We start from the raw sequence: 25,896 nt of genomic DNA, 5'->3' as shown, positions 1-25,896 counted from the left end.
TGTGAAATGAATTAGGAAGTGTTATTTTAGTTTTTTTTTTTTTTTTTTTTTAATATTAATTTTTATATTTTTTAGTATTTAGAAGGTTGTTTAATAACTGCTCAGCTGCAGCAACCCTGGCTCTTGGGTGGTGGAAGAAACCTCACTACATATCACTTGTTTATATCAGCTCATTACATTACATGCAGAAGTTATTGGATATTTATGTAAGTCGCCAGCAATGTATTTTCTCGCAATATCTTCACATATAGTGTAGATATTTGATAGCACAGTAGTGAGAAGGTATAATACATTTCTGTGCCCTTTTTTTTTTTTTTTTTTAAATTCATATCAAAGCGACTTAAGGAGAAGCAAATAGCTGAAAAATGAATCATTTCATGTCACACGTATATTGTGGAAGAAATGCTCTGTTTTATAGCAGGCAATTGATACAACTTCAGTAGTGACTAATATCATAAACTGGACAACTCAAACTGTTCTATTAATTTCAGTTTATGTTGTGTTTAGTTTTGCATAACACACATCTGCTAATGACATTTTTGAGAGACAACTGCTATCACATTGTATGTAAAAAATCCCTTTGATCTGCCTCACAAGAATAGACTTGAGCTGCCTTTTCTTTAAGAGACTAACTTGTAATGGCCATGGTGTATATTTCATTTTAACTGATTACGATGACTGATTATGTGTTTAGTACAATAGTTTCTACATCATAATTTAAGATTACTGTTATATTACGTACAAGTTAGTGCAACGCATCATATTAATACACGGCTAAACTCTGAATTAGCAAATTTTTGCAAAGGCGGCATCTTTATATCTCATATTGTGAATACCTTCACGACGAGTTGCCATAATATTGCACTACTTCAAATAAGTAACGCTTCACCAAAGGAGAAGACTGTTACTTATTCTCAGCAGATACCACCACCCAGATGGCACCATTTCAATGCGGTGCCTCTGTAGCCAGGTGGGAAGGAGCAGCAGTGTGTAGCACACGCTTCTTGATTAGACCGGGGTTCGAGCCCGTCACCACCAAATACGGAGAATGCGGGAAGGTGATTTATATGGCCTTAGTTGCTAATGCTCCTAAAAACCAAATAACAACAACCATTTCAATGCTATTTGGCCCTTCTTCAGTGAGTGGGTAGGTACCCTAGTGATGCAATGATGCCAAAACAGTTATGAAATATAACTCCACAATATGAGAGATACCTGATGGTGTATAAGATGAATTAAGACTTTTTTTTTTTTTCCCCCTCACCTTTTTCCTATTATATATGAGGTCAGCATTTTTTTTACTGTTTTGGCATGAAATTTTTTACGGCCGGATGCCCTTCCTGACACCAATCCTTACCCTTTATCCTGGCTGGGGATACGCGGTGGTCATTCCCTAACCTTCCGCATCCTCCATATTTGGTGGTCACGGGCTCGAACCCTGGTCTAATCAGAAAGCATGTGCTACGCACTGCTGCTCCTGCCCATCTGGCTACGGAGGCGCATAAGATGAATTAAGACTAAAATGCTTTAAGGGCTTAAGCCTCAGGCTGTAAGAGAATTAGACTATGTACAAGTTAGTGCAGTGCATCATAATGTACACAGCTAAACTCTGAATTAGCAAATTTTTGCAAAGGCGTCATTGTTTAAGTTATATTTCATATTGTGAATACCTTCACAACAAGTTGCCATGATATTGCACTACTTCAAATAAGTAATGCTTCACCAAAGGAGAAGACTGTTGTTACTTATTCTCAATGGATACCCCCACCTAGATGGCACTGTTTCAGGACTATTTGGCCCTTAAAATTACTATTATTTGAAGTTCAGCATTGTTGTCTTATTTCATTTTCATGCAGGACCTCCGTATCTTGTTATTCTATTGTTGAAGTTGAATTCAGTTGCAAATTTGACAGGATTCATTTAGTTATTCTGTTGCTGCAGTGGCTTATCAGAGTGTGCAAAGGGATGCAGACATTTGATCAGTCAGGAGGACTTGTATGTATGTGCTACTTTGTAGCACATACATACAAGTATGTGCTACTTCAGAATCCTTTATACCAAAAGGAATTTGTCCAAATTATTTCTAGGGTAGAAGGCACTTAGCCAATATTATGAATAGGAAGTTGCTAATGAAGCTGTTAGTAATCTTCCTGCAGCATCAGTAGGACAACACAGTTAATCCCTAACTACTTGAGGTTAGGATTGACTGTCTTCTTACTTAGTGATTCTTAGAAAGATTTATTGCTAGGAATACTATAAATTTGCTATCATTTCATTCTTGTAATTACCACAGAATGGAATGTTAACAAAAAAAAAAAAAAAAAAAAAAAAATTTAATCACACCATGATAGCATTTGATTCAAATTTTTTAAAAATTTTATTTATTTATTTTTTTATTAGAATCATTATAATCACAGTAATAATTATATTATTACTGAATTTAGGGTTTTGGTGTTATATTTACTTCAGATTTTTTTTTGGTTCTGCCTAATGTTGATTTCTTCTCTATCAACAGGATAAAAGCTCGTGGTTGATAGAACAGGAAGTTTATAAACTTCCCCAGATGAATCACAACAATATTTTAGCTTTTATAGGAGGAGAAAAAAGAGGAGACAACATTCAAGCAGAATATTGGTTAATTACTGCATATCATGAAAAGGGCTCTCTATGTGATTTCTTGAAGGTAAAGTTATATCTTATTTACTACCTGTAAGTTTATTGAATTAGATACTACATACATAAAGGGTGACTTTTTTATTACATATGAATTGCCATGCTGCATAGCAGGCAGAGGTCACATTCATAAAGGAGATTTGCTTGCCCTGCAGTATCTGCTGAGAAATACAGTATATCATCTGTGCTGTGAGATAAAAAAGATATTTGAATTTCACATTGAATTACCTAATGTGTAATTAGTTTTATCAGCTTAAAAGAGTTTCAGGTAAATCAGTGATGGGAGTGGGATCTTTTTAAATAAAGTGCAGCCTTGATATAATGCAGTTGTCAGGCAACAACTTTAATACTTGTGTTATAAGCAAAGCACATTATAGCTGAAAAATTTTACCATTTTTTTCCCCTATTTTTTTAAACACAAATAAACTTTACTTAGTAAATAAATACTTTATTTACTAATGTTTTATGACTATATAGACTAAAATACATAAAAGGTTATATTATCCCCTTTACATTCTACTGTTGTTATGGACTTACATTTTATGCATCTGTTCTGAAATAGTCATATAATTTAGTTTGCCAGAACTGATGACAGCATTTTTTCAGTACATTCCTAATAGTGGTTAGATGCATTAGTAAAGACACATGATGCAAGAAAGCAAGCTTATATAGCATCAGCCAAAAGCAGAAAAAAAAAAAAAAAAAAAACACCCTTCTCATTTCACCCATCCAATCACTTCAAATGTTTGTCTAGTTCTGACTTGAATCTATTTAAGCTATCAACATCTACAACAGCAGATGGTAGTTTTGTTCCAGCAATCAACCACCTGCTGGCTAAAGGCAAACTTCTGCACATCTATCCTACAACTGTCTTTCCTCAATTTGAATTTAGTGGGAATTTCTATAGGCAGACAAGAGATCTGATCTGGAACAGGAACATACCACTGAAGTGTAAGAAAGCTACATACCTGACCTATTACGTATCAGTTGTAACATATGCATCTGAAACTTGGACTGTGATGAAAAAGGATGAATGCAGGGGGCAGAAATCAGATTTGTGAGGAGCATAGCCAGAAAGACAAGGCACGACAAAATCAGGAATGATGTGATTTAGGGAGAGAATTCAGTTTGAAAAACTTCAGAATAGGATTGAGAGGTCTCATTTGAAATGGGTTGGACATGTCAAGAGGATGAACGAAAGGTGTTTGCCCTGAAGAATGTTTGATTTAAAATTAATGGACAAAAGACCAAGGGGTGACAAAGAATGAGGTGGCAGGACATAATAAAGACCGATGTCATTAAGAGAGGAGGAAACTGGAGTGAAATCAACGATGGAGAGAAGTATATGGACAGGGCATGGTAGCGAGGCTTCTTGCGTCGACCTGTAGAATAGCAGAGCGGGGGACAGATGATGATCCCCCCCCCGAAAGGCTGGCAGGTTTTTGACTCGCCTAACATTGTCTCAATAGCATCAGCAAATATTTTTGCATCCTTTCTATTTAAGTGTATCCCATCCCCCTAGAAACTTGTTTCTCTTGTTAACAAAAGAAACCAGAAAAATTCTACCCCTTGAGCCTTGTGCAGTTTCCCCAGGAATTGATTGTACTCCCTCCTGTCATGTGTGGGCAGGATTGCAGGCACTTTTAGTTTCAAACCCAACTCGCAACTTTTTTACAACTTTGTTCTGTACTTGTTAATTAAATGCTTAGATCTCCTGCTCTTAATATTATTAGTGCCAAGGTGTACAACAGTGTTACCTTTTGTGCTCTTAAAAGATCATAGCTATTCTAGAATATCATCTACTTTAGTCCTTTGGCAGACATATCCTCCCTTGAGCCAGAAACTCCCATAACAACAGACACGTCCTGGTCATATTCTACCTGTCCTTTTTTGCACAATATATTTCCCACTTCTCTTGTCAATCGAGTCACCAACTATAGCTACTTCCTGTTGGGACCTCCTGATGTGAAGGATGTCTTTGTGTTGTCTGATATTGGTGTATGGGCTTAAGCATTGGACTGAGTGCTTGATGGTTCCCTCTGTTTTAATCATTCGATGGCATCAACCCTGTTCTTCAATCCCTCGTATAATCCCATCAGGACATCAAGATTGTGCTTAACTCCCTCATGCTCTTTGCAGCGAACACACAATGGCATTCCCTATGGCTGTATCTTGTCTCGCTGAAGGTAGCTTCCCAAAAAGATACTAACTAATAAAACATATTCCAAGTAACACACATAACATTATCCTGATTCATAAGAGAATTGCCTTCAGAAATTCTCCCCCAATCAAAGCATTCCTGCTGCTTTGAGCCCAATGCTTTGCTCCTCTAGTCTGAGGCATGATTTTAGTTTAAATCTTGTTTAAGAGCAACACACAAAACTGAGAGATTGAAAAGAATAAAGCTACACTAATCCTGCTTATTTAACAGCAGTACAAACTATACTTTTTTAGATTACGTAACCCACTATGATAAAGTCATGTTTATTAAAACATGTTTGTATTGCTTTATGGACTGTAAATGTTAAAATCTTATTTATAAACAATATTTATGAAGGAAAACTGAAATAATTACTTTTATAATGCTAGTGGTTATATGAGATTTTTTCATTTAGTCACTAATTCTGTGGTTACTCTAAATATAAATTATTCAGTTCTTAATTATAATAGTTGTTTTATTTCATATCCTAAGTGATCATATGGGCTGTTTTTTTTATGCCTCAAATTTAGCCTCTTATGCTGCAGATTCCATTGGAGGTTTATGATTGAAATTTCTAGCTATTATTATTCTCAATTATTTCTAGCAATAAATGATTCTTTCTCTAAATTTGGCATTTGGATTAAAATGTGGTATTCTGTGGTCAGTAATACTATATGATTTTGTGCAGCATAATCTTACAGTAATATGTGGATATTTTGAATTGGGCTTATGTAGTTTCATGTATTTTAAATATTTTGAACAAAAAGGAAAATGTCTTATTTAAATTGTAATTACAATACATGAAAGGTCAGTTAGATCAACCACTCAGGAATCGTTCTTCCTTTCCACGAAAATGTTTGCTGTTTTAGTCTACTTTCCAGACTCATTGACGTATGAGATTGTTGTCTATTTCTTTCCCCTAATAACATTTCTGTTTACAGTCCAATTTGAAACAAAATTTATTATTCCACCACCACCTCCTCCTATTGGTGTGTCTAAGTGCCCTGATGGGGGGGTGATTTTATCCCCCATTTTCAAACAAGATGGCAATTATTTTATTTAAACATCACCTGTTTGTAACTCATTTGTTTGCAGTCTGATCCAAACAAAATGTATTGTACTTTTGGGGAGGGCGAATTGAGAATGTACCCTGATTGGGTTACTTCAGTTTGTCTGCCATCTTAAATCACCTTCACTTGAAAAGAGTGGAAAATCTCTTTGAAGCTCTTTTATTTACAGTTCAAAATTATTTGATAAATTGGAAATATCTGTTGACATCTTGCTTTCTGGGCTGTTGCATGTTCCTATAGAAGCAGTGCAAGAATCACTAACACCCCTGCCTGTGGATGCTATTAGAGTGTGTGTATCCTCTCCCAGCTAGCAGATTTCTGACCCACCTAAGTCGTGTCTTGGCAGAATTGCAGACACTCAATTTCACTCTTAACTCGTGACTTTTTCTCAGCATTGCTCTGTACTTGTTAATAATGATTAACAAGTAGAGCAATAATACCATTTGATATTTACCAGTATCACCATTTGTATCCTTAAAAGATGATAGATGCTTTACATCAACTTTAGCCCCTAGTGGGCGCCTCTGTAGCCAGGTGGGAAGGAGCAACCCCGGTCTAATCAAGAAGCACACACTTCTTGATTAGATCGGGGTTCGAGCCCGTCACTACCAAATACGGAGGATGCGGAAAGGTCAGGGAATGACCACCGCATATTCCCGGAGCAATATGACCTTAGTTGCTAATGCTCCTAAAAACCAAACAACAACAACACCAACCCCTAGTGGACATACCCTAGTCTTATTCCACCTGTTCTTTTCTTTTTGCACACAATATATTTCCCTGACAACAGAGTCACCAACTATAGCTACTTCCTGTGGGGACCAGGGATCTCTGCAGTAGAGGATGCCACTATGTTGTCTGATGCTGGAGCATGGGCTGCAATGTTGGGATGAGCCTCTGAGTGCTTAGTGGGTCCCTGTCTTTTAATCATTCAAAGCCATCAGCCCTATTTTTGAAGTCCTTATATAAGTAAAAAATTAAAGTAAAGAAGAAAGTTTAAATTGCACAAAATACAGAAGTTTTTCTGTCTTTTGTTGAATTCCTGTTAAATTTTCTAATCAGGAAAGAAATTCAAATAATAATTCTGTGATCTCAGAGAAATGAATAATGGATGTTATGAAACAGCAATACAACAGGAACCTTACTTGACAGAACATTTCTGCTTTCTCCTTCTTCAAAAAAAAAAAAAAAATTGTGGAAGGACCATGTATATTTGATTAAATTTATACTTATTAACATTTAACACAATTAAAGTTTCTTGTTTTACATTCTTTTTGATTTGAGCTCTTCATATTCCTTTTTTTTTTTTAATATTAAACATTTTCATAAAATTTTATTTTTTTTCATCACATTTGTAACCTAATATCATCTAAATTAATATATGTTGCTGGATTGTGGTTAAATTTGCTTGTTTTTATAACCCATGATTTAAATATTTACACAAGTATATTCTATAATTTGCACTTCTCACTAATTCTGACTAAAATTTCTGTATAAAAATGCTCTTTTAAAAATTAAAAAAAGCATTCTCAAGTTCTTTGGCTTAATATTTGTTTCTTTCTAGGCAAATATTATAAGTTGGATAGAAGTTTTGACTATTGCTGACTCTATTGCAAAAGGACTTATGCATTTGCATGAAGAACTTCCTCCATGTAGAGGGGAAAGTTACAAGCCTTCAGTTGCTCACAGAGACTTCAAAAGTAAAAATGTCCTCATTAAAAGCAACATGACTGCATGCATTGCAGACTTTGGCCTTGCTATTGTATTTCATAATGGACAAAATCTAGGTGATACTCATGGACAGGTGAGGGGTTTTTTTTATTTCTTTATTTTTTAAAGATCTGAATATATGTGGCTGAACCAGTTAATTGCAGAGTAAAGTGAAAAGTAATTTCAAAGTTGCCTGTAAAAAAAATACACAGGAAAAAAAATGTGGAATACTGAGTTTGTTGCAAATTGAAACCAATCCCTATAGAGGTAATTGAGTGCATTTCCATTTGAAATGTGAAAAGTTTTTGATTATTTTGCAATTTTTATAGTTTTTGCTCTGTTCTTAATGTTAAAATAACAGATGGAATATTTTCAGCTTTCCCAACAAATAGCACAATTTGCAAAAGGTACATACAGGTTTAGCAATGACTGCACTTTATGCATGCTATAAAAAAAGAAAAAACATTCAGGAATGTGTATAGTTAATGATAAGGTAGTGTGTTGATAGCTTTACATATATAACAACGATAATGCACAAGTTGGAAGCTATACAGAATTATTTTATGAACAATACCTGATGTATTCAGGTATGATTTTGACAGTTTCTGGTGTACCCATCATTAGTGCAGAGAAAGAAGTAACAAAGAAACAATCTTGAAAAAATAATCACAGAAAAACAGTAACAGAATTAAAACCAGCAACTGCTAAAGAAAACTGAAGTCTCGATTAAGAGAGAGTTTTATTTTGTAAATCAGTACTTGATTGCTAGTATTGTACTTTTCTGGTGTCAGCTGTTGTTGATAGTAGAGAACTGTTGGATGATAAGTCAGCGTTTCCCAAACTTTTTTATTCGCGGAACACTTTTCATCTCACAACATATTCGTGGAACACTTTTCATCTCACAACATATTCGCGGAACACTTACGAAACACAAGTTTAGTGGGATCCAAAGAACTATTTCGTAATATTTTATTACATACAATGCACTGTGCACCAGGAGCATCTTTATTTCCAACACATGTAAAGCCGAAAATCAAATAACTGTCATCATACTTTTGTTTTGGTCTTTTATTAGGTGGTTCCCATTTTTTCACTTCAGATTTTTGGAGAACAAAAGGCTGCAATTGTTCATCCTCACTTTGAAGTGGGACAATATTGTGTTCGCTTTCATCGACCACAGTTGCACTACTAGAAGTAGTTTGCTTCTTGTTTTAAAGTTCCTTTTTTCAACCACAAATCTATGGTCACATATTTTAATAATAATATTTCGAAATACTAATAATTAACAAAAAAAACTTTTATACAAGGAAGTGAGTTTAGTTATGATATCGGTTCGCTTCCTCCTGTCCTTCAACCCGTGTACTTCAGGCTAAATCGCATACAAATGGCATACTAGATCACCACATTGCTACTTTTTTGTAGGTGTCATTACCTTACGCATACTTCTCTTTGCAAAGCCTGCCAAAATAAAGTGTTCTGCGGTCTATTCAATTGATTATTAGTCTATGCCAGTATATTAATAACCAAAAAAAAATTATGTTAAATATTATAATGATACAAAAGTAGTGTACGCTTCAAATATGCAAAATTTATTTATTTTATTTTTTTAATTATTAATTACAATATTTCACAGAACACTTACTTGTTCACATCTCACGGAACACAGTTTGAGAAATGCTGGTATAAGTAATAGTGGAGATCAAAAGATATAAGAAAGCTAGTAGGCTTTTTCTAAAAAAAAAAATCTATACAACCTGTACCTCTGTCTTATGCTTTTCCCACTGCAGGAAGCCACTGATCCAATTGCCCCTTAAACCTCACCTGTCAGCTTCCTGGGGTCTAGTTTATTACTCTTCTCCAATAGTTTATATTTATGCCCCATGGTTTTTGTGTTCTATTTCATTGTGAAAATTCTACTGTCATTCAGTTTGCTTCCCCTATTCCCTTATACACCTAAAGATTCCCTGTTTCTGTACCCTGTGGCAATCTGCCACTAGTTCCTTTGTAACCTCTCAATAAAGTAGGCCCTCGATTTAATGGACAAAAAATTTCTGTCCCAAAAGAAAAACAGAACTTTTTTTTTTTTTTTTTTTTTTTTTTTATTCGCAACTAGAGCACACTAAAAGGTTGAGTCAATGAGTCAGCATTATCTTATCATGCATCCGGTGTTGGGCTCAGGGTATTACATCATCTAGGTGAGAGAGGAAAGGGGTTAATAGAGGGAGATTGATTAGCAGTATGCGGCAACACTGTCAGTCTTCCAGGGCAGTTCGCCCTATTCTATTGTTTACGTTTTGGTTGTTTCTGTGTTTTATGTAATTGTGATTTTTGTTTTACATATTTCATAATAAATACATAATATTTGTCTATCATTATGGCCTCGCAGGATAAAGAAGTAAAGTGTAAACATGTTAACTTGAGTGTTGCACAAAAATTAGAACTGATTGAGAAGCTTGAAGGTGGTGTAACTGTTGCATGTGTGCACGAGATTTATAGAGTCAAAAAAGTAAACAGTTTCAGAGATTCGCAAAAATAAAAACTTAAGGAGTTTGTATTAAAATACAATCTAGGTGGTTGTTCCAAGACTACTTCTACAGTTGGTAGTCACTCAAGTGGTGGTGTTGTTAGAGGTATTGAGTTATTGAGGTATTGTTAGAAGTCAGCTGCTGAAAAGCTTGCTAAGCATATGGGCCCAAAATTTCAGAGGAGTGATGGATGGTTGTGGCGTTTTCGAAAGTGCCATGGCATTGTTAATAAAAGAACTTGTGGTGAATCTTTAGGTGCAGATGAAGAACAAGTTGAGGCTTTCAGAAAATATCTAAATTACCTCATTAAAAACGAGGACCTCATTTTATCACAGCTTTATGATGCTGATGAGACTGGGCTTTTTTATCATGCTGTTCCTGAAAATACCCAGACTTACAAGCACCCCTGGTTGTAAGCTAAATAAGGAGCGAATTTCAATTTATTTTGTGCAAATGCTGATGGCTTGCATCGGCTTAAGCCCATGGTAGTTGGTAAGGCAAAAAAACCTTTTGCTTTAAAGGATTTAATGAACCAGTTACCGGCGATATATTCTCACTCAAAAAAATGCCTGGTTTGAAATGGATATTTTCTATGACTGGTTCTTTAACCATTTTATTCCTGATGTGCGACGCTATCAGATGCGCTTAAAATTCCTTCTCATGAAATAAAGGCTGTTTTCTGCTAGATTATGCACCTGCTCACCTTAATGCTGAGAGGTTAGTTAGCAGGATTGAGAGAATTAAATGTGTTTTTCTGCCTCCTAACACTACTTCACTGATACAGCCCATGGTTCAAGGTGTAATTGTTGCATGTAAGAGGTTTGATAAGAAGTTTTTGGAAGAGGTGATGGTTGTTTTGGAAGAAACAGAAGATGCAGAAGAAGATACAAGTGGCACCAGGACACTACAAAATTTACATGCATACAACATCAGATCTGCTATCTTCAACTTAGCAGCTGCGTGGAAAAATATGAAGATTACTGCCTTTTGTATGACGAAGAACCTGAAATGGACATTGAGGGTCTAATTTTTGGGAGACACTTTTCTGAAGGCCGGCAACAAAAATGCAACTGAGAATGATGTGGATCAGTGGCTCTAAAATGATGGTGATCCGGGCTATCAAATTTTTTCTGAGGTAGAGATAGTGGAAAATGTTCTTCATGGAGAACAAGAGGACGATGATGATGATGACAAAGATGAAGAATCAGTTGCGTCTCATCCTAAATTGTCTGTTATAAGACAACATATGGATGACACCATACATTATATTGAATCATCATCAGACCATGATGTGCTTCCTTATTATGATTATTTTAGAGAATTTCAATCTACAGTAATAAGGAAGCAGCACCAAGGTGTAAGGCAACTGAAGCTTGATGATTTCTTCAAGACCACTTTATCAACTGGACCTGTTTCACCAGAACCTTCTACCAGCAATTATTATGTATCTTTTTTTAATATTTTTTATTCAGTGGAGTTTAAGAATTTTAAAATATTTTTTCCTCTAAAATGGATTTAAATGAAAAAAAAACTAATGTTCACATTGAAAACAACTTTGTGTGAGCTTTAAGAAAAAAAAAAAAATAAATAAAAAGTGATGGAGACTCCATTAGTTACATTGTATAGTTTTTGATGTGTTTAATTAAAATAAAGTTTGGTTCCTTGTAAATTTATTTTTATATTTTTAACAGATGATTTAGTAGTGTATAAATAACCCAATGTACATTATAATAATATTTTATTAATTTTATTTTATTAATTAAGTTCGTTATTAATATATGTTTTTAAAATACATTAGATTTAACGGATTTCCAATCGGCAATAGTGGACACCCCTTCCCCCATTAGTCCGTTAAATCAAGGGTCCATACTGTATATGGACGCCCCTTTGCTAGAGAATAGAGAGATTGCACAGAAGGCTTCTCATTAAGATGCTGTTGAAAGCTAAAAATGGCAGAAATAATCTTATTGTTGAAAGTATTGATCCAGTCCTTCTTGTTGTTAGTTCTCAACACATCCAAATTTCTGAGTTCACAACACCAGCAAGTAGCACACCACTATATTAAGCTTTGAAGTCTCGAATAATGCCCTGATCCAGGACATTATTGAGTTGAATTAGTGCAGTTGTGTTCCTTGGCAGAAACATGACTGATCTCACCATCTTTCAGGACATCAGTTGAAGGATGAGCTGGGCAGTGATCCAGCAGTAAAAGAGCTTTTTCAAGCTTTTGAAAAGCAAGTGGCATCTCACTGATGTTGCAAATTATTGTGATTAATAATACTGAAAAATTGTTGTTTCTCGGTGTTATTAGAAACCTGCTCTCTATATCTAGTGCAATGCCTCTAAAATTTTAGGGCATGAAAACATTTCAAGTGAGACACAGTGTAATGAGAACTGCCATAAAAATACTACAAATCATCATAATTGTCATTACTAGAAATACATGAGTAGTGAATGACCATTAATAGTAATTCTTAGGTGGCATTTGAGTTAAACCTTGAGAAGCACTGCTCTAGTGTAGCATCTTGCAGTTCTCAGGTTGTATGTAGAATTTTATGCACTGGGCAGACAAGTTTTTGCTTTCCAAAGTATTGTTTACCAATATCAAGCAAACTCACATTGATGTTGAATAGGTTATTGATAATTAAGCTGTGTGGTGCATGCTCTCACTGGTTGCTCCTAATGAAAACTGACAGTTTTATATTAGGGGCAACCAGTGAAAGAACACATCACACAGCTTGATTATCACTGAGAATGTGCTGCTAATAAATTCAGCAACTTTGTGCATATCTGAAATTTTTTTCAGTATCACTTTGTGTCAGAATCAATTTTAAATAAATTTTCTTATAGTTAAGGGTAAATACTATGTGCCTGCTTAGATAAAATAATAAGAATAAGAAGTAATAAAATCAAATTCATTTTATATTCTGTTTTAGCATTCTTTTCTTTAACTGTGATAACATAAAAATTTTCTGTTGTGAGTAGAGATAGCAGCCATGGCCTCTTAGTAGACAGCAGGAAACTGAGACAACTCTTCTTGATTTTGACAGTAGCTTGAGGGAGATACCTCACATCTAGAAGTAAACACAAAAATAATTTAATTCTGCTGCAAACATTATCATAACTTGTACAGGGACTCCCCGACTTACATAATACTTGACTTACAGAAATCCGACTTTACGTAAGTTTTTCCTGGCCCGTGAAAACTTAAAAAAACCATGGAAACATATTTTGCATCCCATAGGAATAAATGGAGGTATTGCAAAAATATCATAATGAAAATATCCCAATAACACTATTTTTTTTTTTTTTTTTGTAATTCGTTCTAAGTCCTTGGAAGTTGAAAATTTCGCTATATTACTGAACTATTTATCTCTCTAAAAGGTCATATTTATAATGGAAATTGCACTACACTTTCATCATTATCATATGTTCCCTTTATAAGAATCAATTTTGAATGCCTTTGTGATATTTTTCTAAAGCATGTTTCTGGAGACCAAAACACAATAAAAACAATTTGCACTTTCTGATTTATTGGGCTTTCTGTTAGTGCATCTAATTATAAACAGGTAGTAAACTCAATCTTATTGCATTTGCGATAATCCCGCTAACTGGAATTCTGTGGGTTTTTACATTACGGTATTATGGTGAAATGTGTTCCCCCTTCACTGAAATCTTCAATCATATAAAAAACAAATTTTCAGAAACTTCTCTTCATTCCTATTTACGTATTACAATGATGAAGGGAAAGCAACCAACAGAAAGTGCAAGTGGTGGTAGTGCCAGGAAACTAACAAAATTGCTTTAGAAATAAAGATGAAAATGATTAAGAAGTATGAAGCAGGACAAAGTCTGTCATCTATTGCAAGGGAATTAGGTCTCACTGCTTGAACAGTGCATACTATTTTAAAGGACAGTGTGTGTATAAAGTAACCTGTCAAAGGATCAACGCACTTAAGATAAACAGCATTTAGGTGCTATATCGAAGATGGAACAGCTGTTAATAATATGGATTGAAAATCAGATTCAAAAGCGAGTGCCCCCTGAGTCTAATGACCATTTCAAGCAAAAGCAACAAGTATTTATAAAGATATTAAGGATAAGTACGGCGAACCCCAACTCAAGTTCGTGGCAAGTAACGGGTGGTTTAATAGGTTCAAGCATAGAGCAGTTTCCACAGAACGTTAAAGTAGGTGGTGAAGTAGCCAGTACCAATTCTGCAGCTGCAGAGAAATTTTGTGATGTGTTGGAAAAAATTATTGATGAAGGCAGCTATTCAATGCAGCAAATTTTTAACGTTGACAAGACTGCTCTGTATTGGAAAAAAATGCCGGATCGAACATACATTGTCAAACAGGAAAATACAATGCCAGGTTTCAAGGCGTCAAAAGACAGGGCCACGCTCTTGCTTGGGACTAATGCAGTGGGGTATTACAGGTTAAAAACCACTGCTTGTGTACCATTCTGGAAATCCTCGTACATTTAAGGTTATCAATAAAGCCACTCTACCCATGCTTTTCCGATCAAACCGGAGAGCATGGATAACAATATCTCTCTCTTTGAGGATTGGTTTAAATGTTGCTTCATTCCCGAGGTTGAAAAATATTGTAAAGACAACAACGTTCCTTTCAAGATTTTGCTTCTATTAGATAATGCTCCTGGACATCCTACGCATACCTAGATGATTTAAATTCAAACGTGAGAGTCATATTTCTACTGCCAAACACTACTTCACTCATCCAACCTATAGATCAGGGTGTTATTTCGAATTTAAAAGCATACTACTTATGCACAACATTTGCTCAGGCATTGTCTGCAGTAGACGGTGAGAAAAATTTTACGTTAAGAGACTTTTGGATATCTTACAGTATTTACCACTCCATCTTAAACATTAATAAGGCCTGGGGCGGAAATTACTAAAAGTTGTTTAAATGGCACATGGAAGAAAATATGCCTACAGCACATAAAAGGCTTCGAAGGATTTGAAAAAGACGAATCATGAAGCGGTTACAGATAAGGTTGTAAAGGTTGTAGAGCTACTTCAGTTGAAGGTTGATGCCAAAGACGTGGAGGAGTTAATAGAGTAAGAAGAGAAGGAATTTTCTAACCAAGAACTTATTGACTTGCAGGCAGCGATAGTGAAAGAAGAAAATGCTGACGAAGCTCAAGATGGACCAAATGAGGAGCCGAGACACTTCATCACCAGAGAGATGGCAATGGCATTTCATGAAATTGCGTCGGCAATGGCGAGGTTTGAGCAGATGGATCCTGACAGCGAACGATTCTTAAAAGTTAACAGAGGAGTGAATGATATGCTTGCTTGCTTGCTACAAAGAAATCTACAATGAAAAGAAAAAAGCCACCATCCATTCATCCATTAATATGTTCTTTCGTAAAGTTGAGCGGCCGACCCCTTCTAAATCTCCACAGCCCTCAAACCGTGCAGCTGCGTACTTATCAGCTGAAGATGTCGATTCTGGCAACGATGCTCGAGAGGTAAAACTTACATTATGCCTGTCTCCTCTTTTTTTTTTATAATTTTAAATTTTGAAATTTTTTTAAATTGCACGCTTTTGTAATTTTTCCTGCGCATGAGATAAAAAATTGAATAAATACAATAAATAATTCTATTTACATATTTGTCTAACATTTCTTTTTTGATTCAATCAATTCAGCGAGCACAGTTGCTAGTGCTGCACAAGCATGGGAAATTCCCCAACTTACGTAGTGTTCTGCAGAAAGCAACCCTTACATAAGTCGGGGAGTTCCTGTATTTAATGTTTTCCTTACATAATTCCCCCAGCCTGATTTCATATGGCATCCATTTGATTTTAAAAATAATTATTAAATAAAATATTTCTTAAATTAAGGAGTGGGATATACAGGGTGTTTCAGTTAAACGTTTCAGAACTTCTAAGAGGGGTAGGGTACATCCTGACAACTCGAAATCATATAGCAATGTTGGGTCGGAAATGCTTTCCTGAAGTGGTGTTGTACACAGAAGCACCATAAAAAGAAAAGAGACCGTAAGTGAGAAATCGTTTTAATAATACATGAAAAGAAGCAAAAGGTACATGGATTAAAGTAAGTGTTCGAAGTTTCTTCCACGGGCTACAATGCACGCCTCACATCTCCGACGCATGGACATCCGAACATTCTGGAATACTCCAGGCGAATTTCGAATTTCTTCGGCAGCTACTGCGATTCTTGCAACCAGCTCCTCAGCATTGTCAACAGGGGTGTCATAAACTAGCGATTTCATATGACCTCAGAAATAAAAATCAAGACATGATAGGTCGGGTGACCGAGCAGGCCAACGCACGGGACCACCACGTCCGATCCACTGTTGACCAAATGTGACATCCAGGTAGTTACGAACATCTCCGCTATAATGGGCAGGGGCTCCATCGTGTTGGAACCACATTGTCTGTTGCGTCGATGCAGAAATCTGTTCATCTCTCAAAAGTTGTGGCAATACTTGCTGCAGAAAGATCAAGTAGATAGGTCCGGTTAGACGACACGGTAACAGGTAAGGTCCGATGAGGTGATCTCCCATAATACCGGCCCATACATTGACCGAAAATCGAATCTGTGCTGCACGACGTCGTATTGCATGCGGGTTCTCGACCGCCCAGATATGGTCGTTATGCGTGTTGAAAACTCCTTCCCTTGTGAAGGATGCCTCATCGGAAAACAACACTTCAGCAGGAAAAAGGGGATTTGTAGCACATTTTCCAAGGTACCACTGTGCGAAAGCAATACGAGGTTGAAGAAACTTCGAACACTTACTTTAATCCATGTACCTTTTGCTTCTTTTCATGTATTATTAAAACGATTTCTCACTTACGGTCTCTTTTCTTTATGGTGCTTCTGTGTACAACACCGCTTCAGGAAAGCATTTCCGACCCCACATTGCTATATGATTTCGAGTTGTCAGGATGTACCCTACCCCTCTTAGAAGTTCTGAAACGTTTAACTGAAACACCCTGTATAAAAAATAGCAATAAGGGAAACATGTAAAACATTACTACCAGAGAATGTAATCTGGTAGCACTTATATAAAGAAGCAGTTTAGATTTATCTCACTTTTTCAAGTTAGCAAGTAAGCGACAACTGTTTTTTATCCATAATAGAACTTGTATTTTGCTCTCTTCCTTGTCTTGTAAGTGAATAAAAACGCTTCTTGTTTGAATATTTCTAACAAGAACATGCTTCTTTCAGGTGTACTTTAAGTCAAGTGGACAATTGTTATATTAGACAGCTTTAGTGAATCTCATTTGGACTCTACCCTTGTTTCTACATGATTTACAGTGGCAGACGAAAAGCTGTGATTGAATTTCACGGTTTTTTTTTAGTAATAACCATAAGTAGTATGTTGAAGTGAACCACAATCCTGGCACTTAGAGAAAAAAAAAACAAATGGTTTTGTTAGTACAAGTGACTAATTGCAAAGACAGCTGTAAATTAAACAAGATATCTACTTAATATTGTGTAGAACCATGTTTTTTTGCCTAAAACACACCAATAGATTCATCTTTGCACGGACTTGACTAATTTGGGTAACATTTTGGTAGTATACTAGCCTGTTCACGCTATCGCTATCACAAGGTCTTACAATTCCTGTAGAGTGGGGAGAGCAGCTTCTGATGCTGGATAGCCCTTTAATGGCAACCTGTAAACCCATTTCTCATGGGATTGAGGTGGGGAGGCCTGTGGTTAACTATGGGATTATGTTTCTTAAACCAATGCAACATGATATTAGCACTGTAGCATGTGTGTAACATTCGGGCATTAGTTCATGGGAATTGAAGTACCAAAAAAAAAAAAAAAAACATTGCAGATGATCACTCTTATCCCCCCCCCCCCCAATCAGCCTGTAGTATTGTAATTAACACTTGAAGAGTCCATGACCTGCTGTCATCAGATCCCAACCATGCTATCAGTATGACATAATTGGAGGTAGGAATTGTCAAACAAGAAACACAATGAATATCTCTTGCTGCATCCTCTGATTGAAGTGGTTTATTATTTCCCTTACGTTGGAAGGCCTGTTGTTCTATACAATCCTGATAGTTTTACATTCTCTTGAGATATCATTTACTGGTTTTCTACCACAGATTTTGAACTGGCTGTTCCTTGGCCTTCTTACCATTTCTTCTATACCTATCACATTTGGCCTCAGCATGAATTTTTGAGGAGGCTTCCATCCTGCAGCGGATTGATAATGGCTGCAGTTTACATTTTTTTTCCCCTTTTTTACTGCAACATTTTGGTTTCAGAAATTCTGCTCCCAACAAATGGTCCATATCCAAAGAGTAGGAGGCATGTCGCTTGCATGTTGTGTTACCTACAGTATCTTCTCCATGGTTACTGGTTATGCTTCTTCCACCAGCAATATATAGCCCAAGTCACACAGCACAGTCATGGTATACACCGATGAGCCAAAACATTATGACCACCTACCTAATATGACGTTGGTCCTCCACGTGCAGCCAAAACAGCTTGTACCCAGCAAGGCATGGATGCTACAAGATTTCTAAATGTGTCTTGTGGTATCTGGTACCAACACGTAACCAGCAGATTGTTTAACTCCTGTAAGGACCATGGTTGAGACGCCACAGATCAGAGTTGCTGTTCCACCACAAAACCACAGATGCTCGATGTGTGGGGAATTTGGAGGCCAGGTAAATACCTGGAAGTCTTCCTCATGTTCTGCGAACCAGTCTCGAACAATCCGGGTGGTGTGGCATGGCACATTATTCTGCTGAAAGACTGCACTGCCAGAGAGGAAGACCATTGCTACGAATGGGTGTACCTGGTCAGCAATGATGTTTAGGTAGGTGGTAGACGTCAGAGTGCCTGGCACATGGATGACTGGACCCAGGGTATCCCAGCAGAACATCGCCCAAAGCATGACACCACCGGCTTGTTTTTGTCCCACGGTGCATCCAGGTGGCATCACTTCCCCAAGTAAATGACGCACACGTACCTAGCCATCCACATGGTGCAACAGGAAATGTGATTCATCGGACCAGACGACCTTCTTCCAATCACTCAAGGTCCAGTTTCGATGCTCACGTGCCTATTATAGGCGCTTTCGCCGGTGAACCGTGGTTAGCATTGGGCACTTGGAGTGGCCTGGGCTACGCAGCCCCATTTTCAGTAGGGTTTGATGTACTGTGTGTTGTGACACCTTACTCCCGTCACCAGCATTCCAATTACCGGCGAGTTGTGCCACAGTTGCCCTTCTGTTGCCATGTACCACCCAGGAGAACCTTTGCTCACCTCGAGCATCAATGAGCCGTGGTCGTTCAACACCTTGTCGGCGATTCGTGGGTTTTCCCTCCTCATACCACTTTCGGTAAGTACTAACCATGACTGACTGTGAGCACTCCACCAGTCGTGCCATTTCGGATATGCTCTGACCCAGTCGTCTGGCCATTACAATTTGGCCTTTGTCAAACTCGCTTAAGTCTGCTGCCTTTCCCATCTGAAAAACAAGAGTAACACTGATTAACAGAGCTTAGTATCAGATGTTTTTTATACCGTGTCCCGACCCGTGCATTCACCATAGTTCACCTGCAGTTGCTTCGATTTGCATACCGACTCACTGGTCATAATGTTTTGGCTCATCAGTGTATGTGCTAATTTACAGGCAGCCCTGTGCTGCATCGCTGTTTGTGTACACAGCAGTCAGTATTTAAGAAGTAATTGGGGGCTCAAAATTGAGCGTGCAAAACAGTTACAAAATGAGCGAACATATTTTATAGTGATGTGTGCACCTAACTAATTTGCTAAAACCGTGAAATTAAATAAGTCAGCATTATAGTTATAGAAAGCACAATTGTTATGATTAGTAATACCGAAAAACAGTTATTTCTTCTAACCTTCAAATGAAAATATACAAATAAGTTCAAATGAACTGAATTTTAACGAAGCTAAAATTTTGTGTTACTTATGGTGCAGAATTACCCATATGTTTATTCACCCTTTTAAATTTCATCTGATGTAATTAAAAAAAATTTTTTTTTTTTTTTTTTTTTTATTTGCGTTGATAGCAGATATCTGTAACTTTTCTAATTAGTGTGCCATGGTGTATTATAAAATATGCACAAAAAGTTGTAATCAAAATTAGCTGAACTACTGGCATACTATATATGTGTACCCGTAGCCAGTACGTCCAGCATGCCACCTTGAGTTATCCCCCCCCCCCAGTTAATCCACAAAATAGATTGATATGCTTGTCACTGTCTTATAAATTTCTATGGTGCTGTGTGGCCATTCTGAAGTATAAACAGAAAATTTGCATGTTTAGCTGCCTGACAAAAAGTCTCTAGTTATTATTTCCAAATGAATACTGATCTCTATTGCACAACTTTCACATATAAAATTATACATTGCCACAAAAAAGGAACAGAAATAACATTGCAGACTGAAAGCTGTTTTCCAGATAAATGTAGGTTTTCCAAATAAAAAAATGCAAAAATTCAACTTATCATACATAGAATACATAGGATAAAGTATGTATAAAAATTAATAATTGATACATAACATCTACTTCTCAAAAAAAAAATAAATAAATAATAGCAGCAGCACTAGAGCAGATGTGTCACTCTGGTAGTCATTAAAGATTTGTTGTGCTCAGAAGTGTTTTCAGCCTTTACAACTTTGTAATAGTTATTTGTATGATAAATAGTAACGATGATAAATTCACTAGAACTGGTGTTGAACTGCCAACTCTCATGTGTTTGTTGTGCTGGCTAAGTGTTGTCAACTTTTAAAGAGTCAGTATTAATCCTGTATGATGAAAGGAGAGCATTAAATTTTTAGAAAATCTCAATAAAATTCAAAAATTTTACAAATCTTCACATGTGTTGCCATCTGGAGATTGTGTGTTTATGCACAAGGCAAATACATGAAAATATTTAGTATAGTTTGTTTAGTAAAAAAAATATGCTAAATATATTTACAGTCCACATTGTCATATGCCACAGTATTATGGCTGTAAGCACTTCAGCAGTCGTCTTCAAACTTTCAGCATCTATGGAACCAATATTATTTCTGTGGAATCCTATCGGTTAATACATGTTTTTAGAGCCGACCGGGCTAGCCGAGTGGGTAAAGTACCGGCCCGGCAGCCCAAAGGTCGCGGGTTCGATTCCCGCCTCGGGCTTGGATCAAAGTACTGCAAAAACCTTGGGAGGTGCAATATGGCCACAGAAGCCGATGCGCCAACAACTACCAAATCAAAAAAAAAAAAAAAAAACATGTTTTTAGGTACATAAAACTTAAAATTTTTAGAATCATGATATGTACTTTACTAAAACATTAATTATTATTATAATGGTGAGGAGAAGTAGTAGAAAGGGTGGTGGAAAAGGTCTGTATGGCGACAACAGCTGAGCCTGCATAAAAGCCAACTAGAAATACTAGTATAAAAATTAACCCTTCAATAATTTTATTCAATATAATAATAATTAACCATATAGAATACAAAATGAATGAATAATGATTATATGCCCTACTGGAAACTAGAATTTTTATTACCATCTAAAATTAGTAATTGGTCGTTGTTCACGACAGTATACTCAAATTAATGGCTTGGATGTGCTTGCATTTGTTTGTAAAGATCGTCAAAGTTTGGAGTTATTGAGGTTATTTGCAAACACATTTCTGGTTTGGCATCTAATATGTTTCTTTACTTGTATACTTGGAAAAGAATCTTTGGCAAAGATAAGTCGTAACTATAAATACTAATTTAAAGATTAACCCATTGATAAATTTACTATGAAATATTAATTATATATACCGAGTGCTTGACTGAACACATAGCATTAACTTGAAAACTACAGTATGAGGTATATATATCTACCATTTGCAAAATTCAGGCCAATTTGTATATAAATAAACTTTTTGTCACAATCAGCATAGACAAAATTGTCTATATGCATCAGAAAACCAATAATAATTCGCAACTCGAATCAAGCAATGTACAATATTTCCACAGTTGCTTGTAGTACAGCCACAGCCAAAGTCACAGTAAGTGTAACTCTTTTTATATTGGTTCTACCCAAAATTATTTTTCAATGTGAATACAACACCAGGCATCTGTGAGGGCAAAAAGGACAGATACATCTGAACTTTCCTTTCATGCCAACTATGAGAACCATATGTTTCTTTATACACAATACGAATATACAAAACTCCTAATAGCGAAACACTTGAAATTAAGTTAAACTAACGCTATAAATGTATGTAGACCATACACGATTTTGGACTCATGGACCTTTATGTGCATGTGTAAATAACATTATTTGTATTGGTTAATAAAAATAATCTCTTTGCGGTATGCTAAATTGAATCTTATTATTAGTATAAAAGAGAGTGGAGATTGTTAAGCGTCACTTTACTTCTTGTGAGCACAGACCACCCTGAAGTAACTTTGTACCTTATTAAGAAGTTTAGTCTATAATATTTTAGTAAATTTGACAATTGTCTTCAATTTCCAGTCCGGTATTGCTGGATGGTTTAGTTTTTAGTGGGTTGATGTGCATTGGCTTCAGTTTGCTCCTGCTTTTGGTAGTGAGTAGATTACGGAAATTGAATACAGGATTATTTTTAAGAAACCCCTATATATTAACAATTTTAAAACCATACTATCGTGTCATAAATTTAGTTTTATATAATGTATTAATTGGATTAATTTTATGTGAGCGTCTGGCCGAAGAACTTCCTGTAAAAAGATATGAGTTAATCTCTATATTTTACAAATAGTATTAAAGGAGGAAGGATTGAGCTTTATTGCTCTTATATGTTTTGTAATTTATATAGAAAACAAATAGCCCTTTAAAATTATGTTGCAAATAATTTTGTTACGGTATGTTCAATTTTTTTTTTTTTTTTTTCCTTCCAAGTGTAAGTGCTATTTTAATTTTTTTTAAATAATATAATTATGAAAAAAAAAAAATTATAATTTTTGCGAAACTTCAGAAAATGTCTCGCGGAACCCTGGGGTTCCGTGGAATCCAGGTTGAATATCACTGCACTAGAGTACACGGTAAGGCAGAAGGTATTTTAGCAAATATCAAATTAAAGAATTTTATTATATGTCGTCAATCTTGATTTAAATTTATGTGTGTGTATGTATACGCTACCCTGCCATTAATGTCTGGACACCTGCATATCTACAAATAACCTTTATTTACAGGTAAACTAATAATGAACATTTAGGCTTCGTGATAGCCTCCAGTCTCCATGGAACACTCCACCAGTTGTTTGTAAATGTTCTCCGATATTTTCTGCCATTCAGCCTTCAAAGCAGCGACCAGTTCACTCTGTTTTTTGGGTAATCTCTCCTCACTCACCTAGTGGTTCAATTCATCCCCGAGGTTCTCTATAGGATTGAGTCAGGGCTCTGGACTGGCTGGTCCAACTTTTCAATGCTTGTGTCCTCAAACCAGTCTGTCACAACACGAGCAATATGACCTGGAATGTTGTCTTGCTGATACAGGTATGGGTCTTCCCTGTAATGCTGCCACAACGTAGATAATGCATTATTGTCCTGGATGTTTGGATAGACCTCAGCATTCATAATTTTGTTCAAAACAACCAATGGTCCCAGGCCAAACCATGAAAATTATACCCAGACCATCGCATTGCCTGTCAGACTTCATTATTGGGACGATACAGTTCGGCAGGTAGCCTTCTCTGGTCATCTGCCACGCCCAGGCATGACCATTAGACTGGTAGACCATGTACAGTGATTTCACTCTAGAGCACAACTTTCCCATCGATCTACAGTCCAAGAATGGTGGACCTTGAATGGTGTATCACGTTAGGCAGGGTGATTAAGTGGTATGTGGATTGCAGAACTGTGATAACCCATATTATATAGCATCCTACAGACTGTGCTATGACATTGATTGATTCCTGTGTTCCATGTGGAAGGTTCTTTGCAGGGCCCTCCTGTTGTTCCATTAGCTTCAGTGGTTTTCCAGGTTATTTTGTGACAGTTTTGGCATCAGTCTGCTTCCATTCACAGATCATACCACCATCCGTAGACCAAGGGATCTTCAGCACTTCTTTTAAATTAAAAATGTGCTTACAGCACATTTTTAAGTAGAATTTTACTTATTAATTAATATTTTGACTTGTGCACAAATCCAGAATGTAACTTATGAATGTTAAAAATGAACACATTTTATACCAGTTTGTCACTTTTAATAGCCTGTGATCATAAATTTTATTTTGCTGACCTCTGATAAGCATTAGTGCTTGCTAGTAATTAAAGTTTACTGTTTTCATTTATTTTTATCATTTTTATAGGTGGGTACTAGACGGTATATGGCCCCTGAAGTACTGGAAGGTGCTATCAACTTTAACAGAGATGCTTTTCTAAGGATAGACATGTATGCCTGTGGTCTAGTTTTATGGGAATTGCTTTCTAGATGTTCTGCCCAAGCAGGTACTGTCAGTTGGTACAGCAAATATGAATTTCAGATATTTGAGTGAAAAATCCAATCATTTTGCTTAGCATACAACTTAATTTGCATCTCTCTCTCTCTCTCTCTCTCTCTCTCTCTCTCTCTCTCCCTCCCTCCCTCCCTCCCTCCCAGCCTTTCCCCCACCCCAGTAAAATTTATAATAATCAGTTTTCTAATCGTTCATGAAGTTATTATTATTATTATTATTTTTTTTTTTTGCCTTTCCTTTTGCCCTTCAGTTATGCATATTAAAGGAGAATTTCATACATGGAATTTCTTTAAATGTTAAGTGACATTTGAAGCTTCATTTAACTAAATGGTTCATAATGTTTATTTTTATCAAGATTGTGTTAAAAATGAGAATTAATCTCAAGAGGATTTAAGTATCTACTAAGTAATGACTGTATTTAATATAAAAACAGTAGAGACCCACTTGATTTTGTAATTTCTTGAGTATTTTTTATTATTTAAATTAGGCTAACTAGATTCAAATGTAAATTTTATAAATATGAAACTATTGTAAATTTATACAAAGTATGAATAACATGAGACAGTGAGACACCAAGAGGTAAATCACTAACTCTATGTATGAGAAACTAATTTTATCCTGAACTATTTCTTTAGATTGCATCACTATGCTTCTGTGCCCACATAAATAAACTAACAAAGCAGATAACAAATAACTCATTCAAGTTACAGTATTTTGCAAAGCAGTTGTACTTTATGACAGTTTACTATACATGGTGTGTCTGTGAGTAATTTATCTTTCATAGAAACCTGAAGTTGAAATGCAATTTAAAAATAGTGGAACTTCTCTATTACGAACTTCTATTTAACGATTCTTCAAATAGGCCTCTGGGGTTAGGTATACTCATACTATGATTTTTTAGTGTTTCTCACCAACCATGGAATAAAACAGAAGACGAAAAACCCAAATTTTTAAAATATTTAATATTTAAAATAAATTTATTTACAAACAAAATACCATATTACTGATAGTAATTTTAAAATAAGACAACTGTGATTTACAGGATAACAAAATACCGAATTTAAAATGCAATAAAATATACTAGGTTAAAAGCGCTAAAATACTAACTGAAGCTTTCAAAGGCTTCTGCCTTCTTTCTCAACAGTGTAATTTCTATTTTGCGGTGCATCATTAAATACCAGCAGGTTCATGGTGCGTCTCACGTGAACGTGTACTGTTCCCGTCAGAACCGGAAGTGGCTCAGGAG

The 25,896-nt window shown here is 36.0% G+C and overlaps 1 protein-coding gene across 2 annotated transcripts in view; it reads left to right on the top strand.

The window, feature by feature from the left end:
- The window catches only part of LOC150075232 (activin receptor type-2A-like), a 122,357-nt gene that overhangs the window by 61,783 nt on the left and 34,678 nt on the right, over nucleotides 1-25,896 (top strand). For both annotated transcript variants that reach the window (XM_090388876.1, XM_090388875.1), the window contains exons 5-7: nucleotides 2,516-2,683; nucleotides 7,508-7,747; nucleotides 24,504-24,642. In XM_090388876.1, the coding sequence (XP_090245002.1) occupies nucleotides 2,516-2,683; nucleotides 7,508-7,747; nucleotides 24,504-24,642 (547 nt within the window). The remainder of the gene's footprint in view (nucleotides 1-2,515; nucleotides 2,684-7,507; nucleotides 7,748-24,503; nucleotides 24,643-25,896) is intronic.

Source organism: Mastigoproctus giganteus, chromosome 14, assembly GCF_048544385.1.
Source record: "Mastigoproctus giganteus isolate SK-2022 chromosome 14, ASM4854438v1, whole genome shotgun sequence".
In the NCBI taxonomy this organism is placed as follows: domain Eukaryota; kingdom Metazoa; phylum Arthropoda; class Arachnida; order Uropygi; family Thelyphonidae; genus Mastigoproctus; species Mastigoproctus giganteus.
The sequence above is the reverse complement of the archived record's forward strand: the minus strand, read 5'-3'. Positions and strand labels throughout refer to the sequence as shown.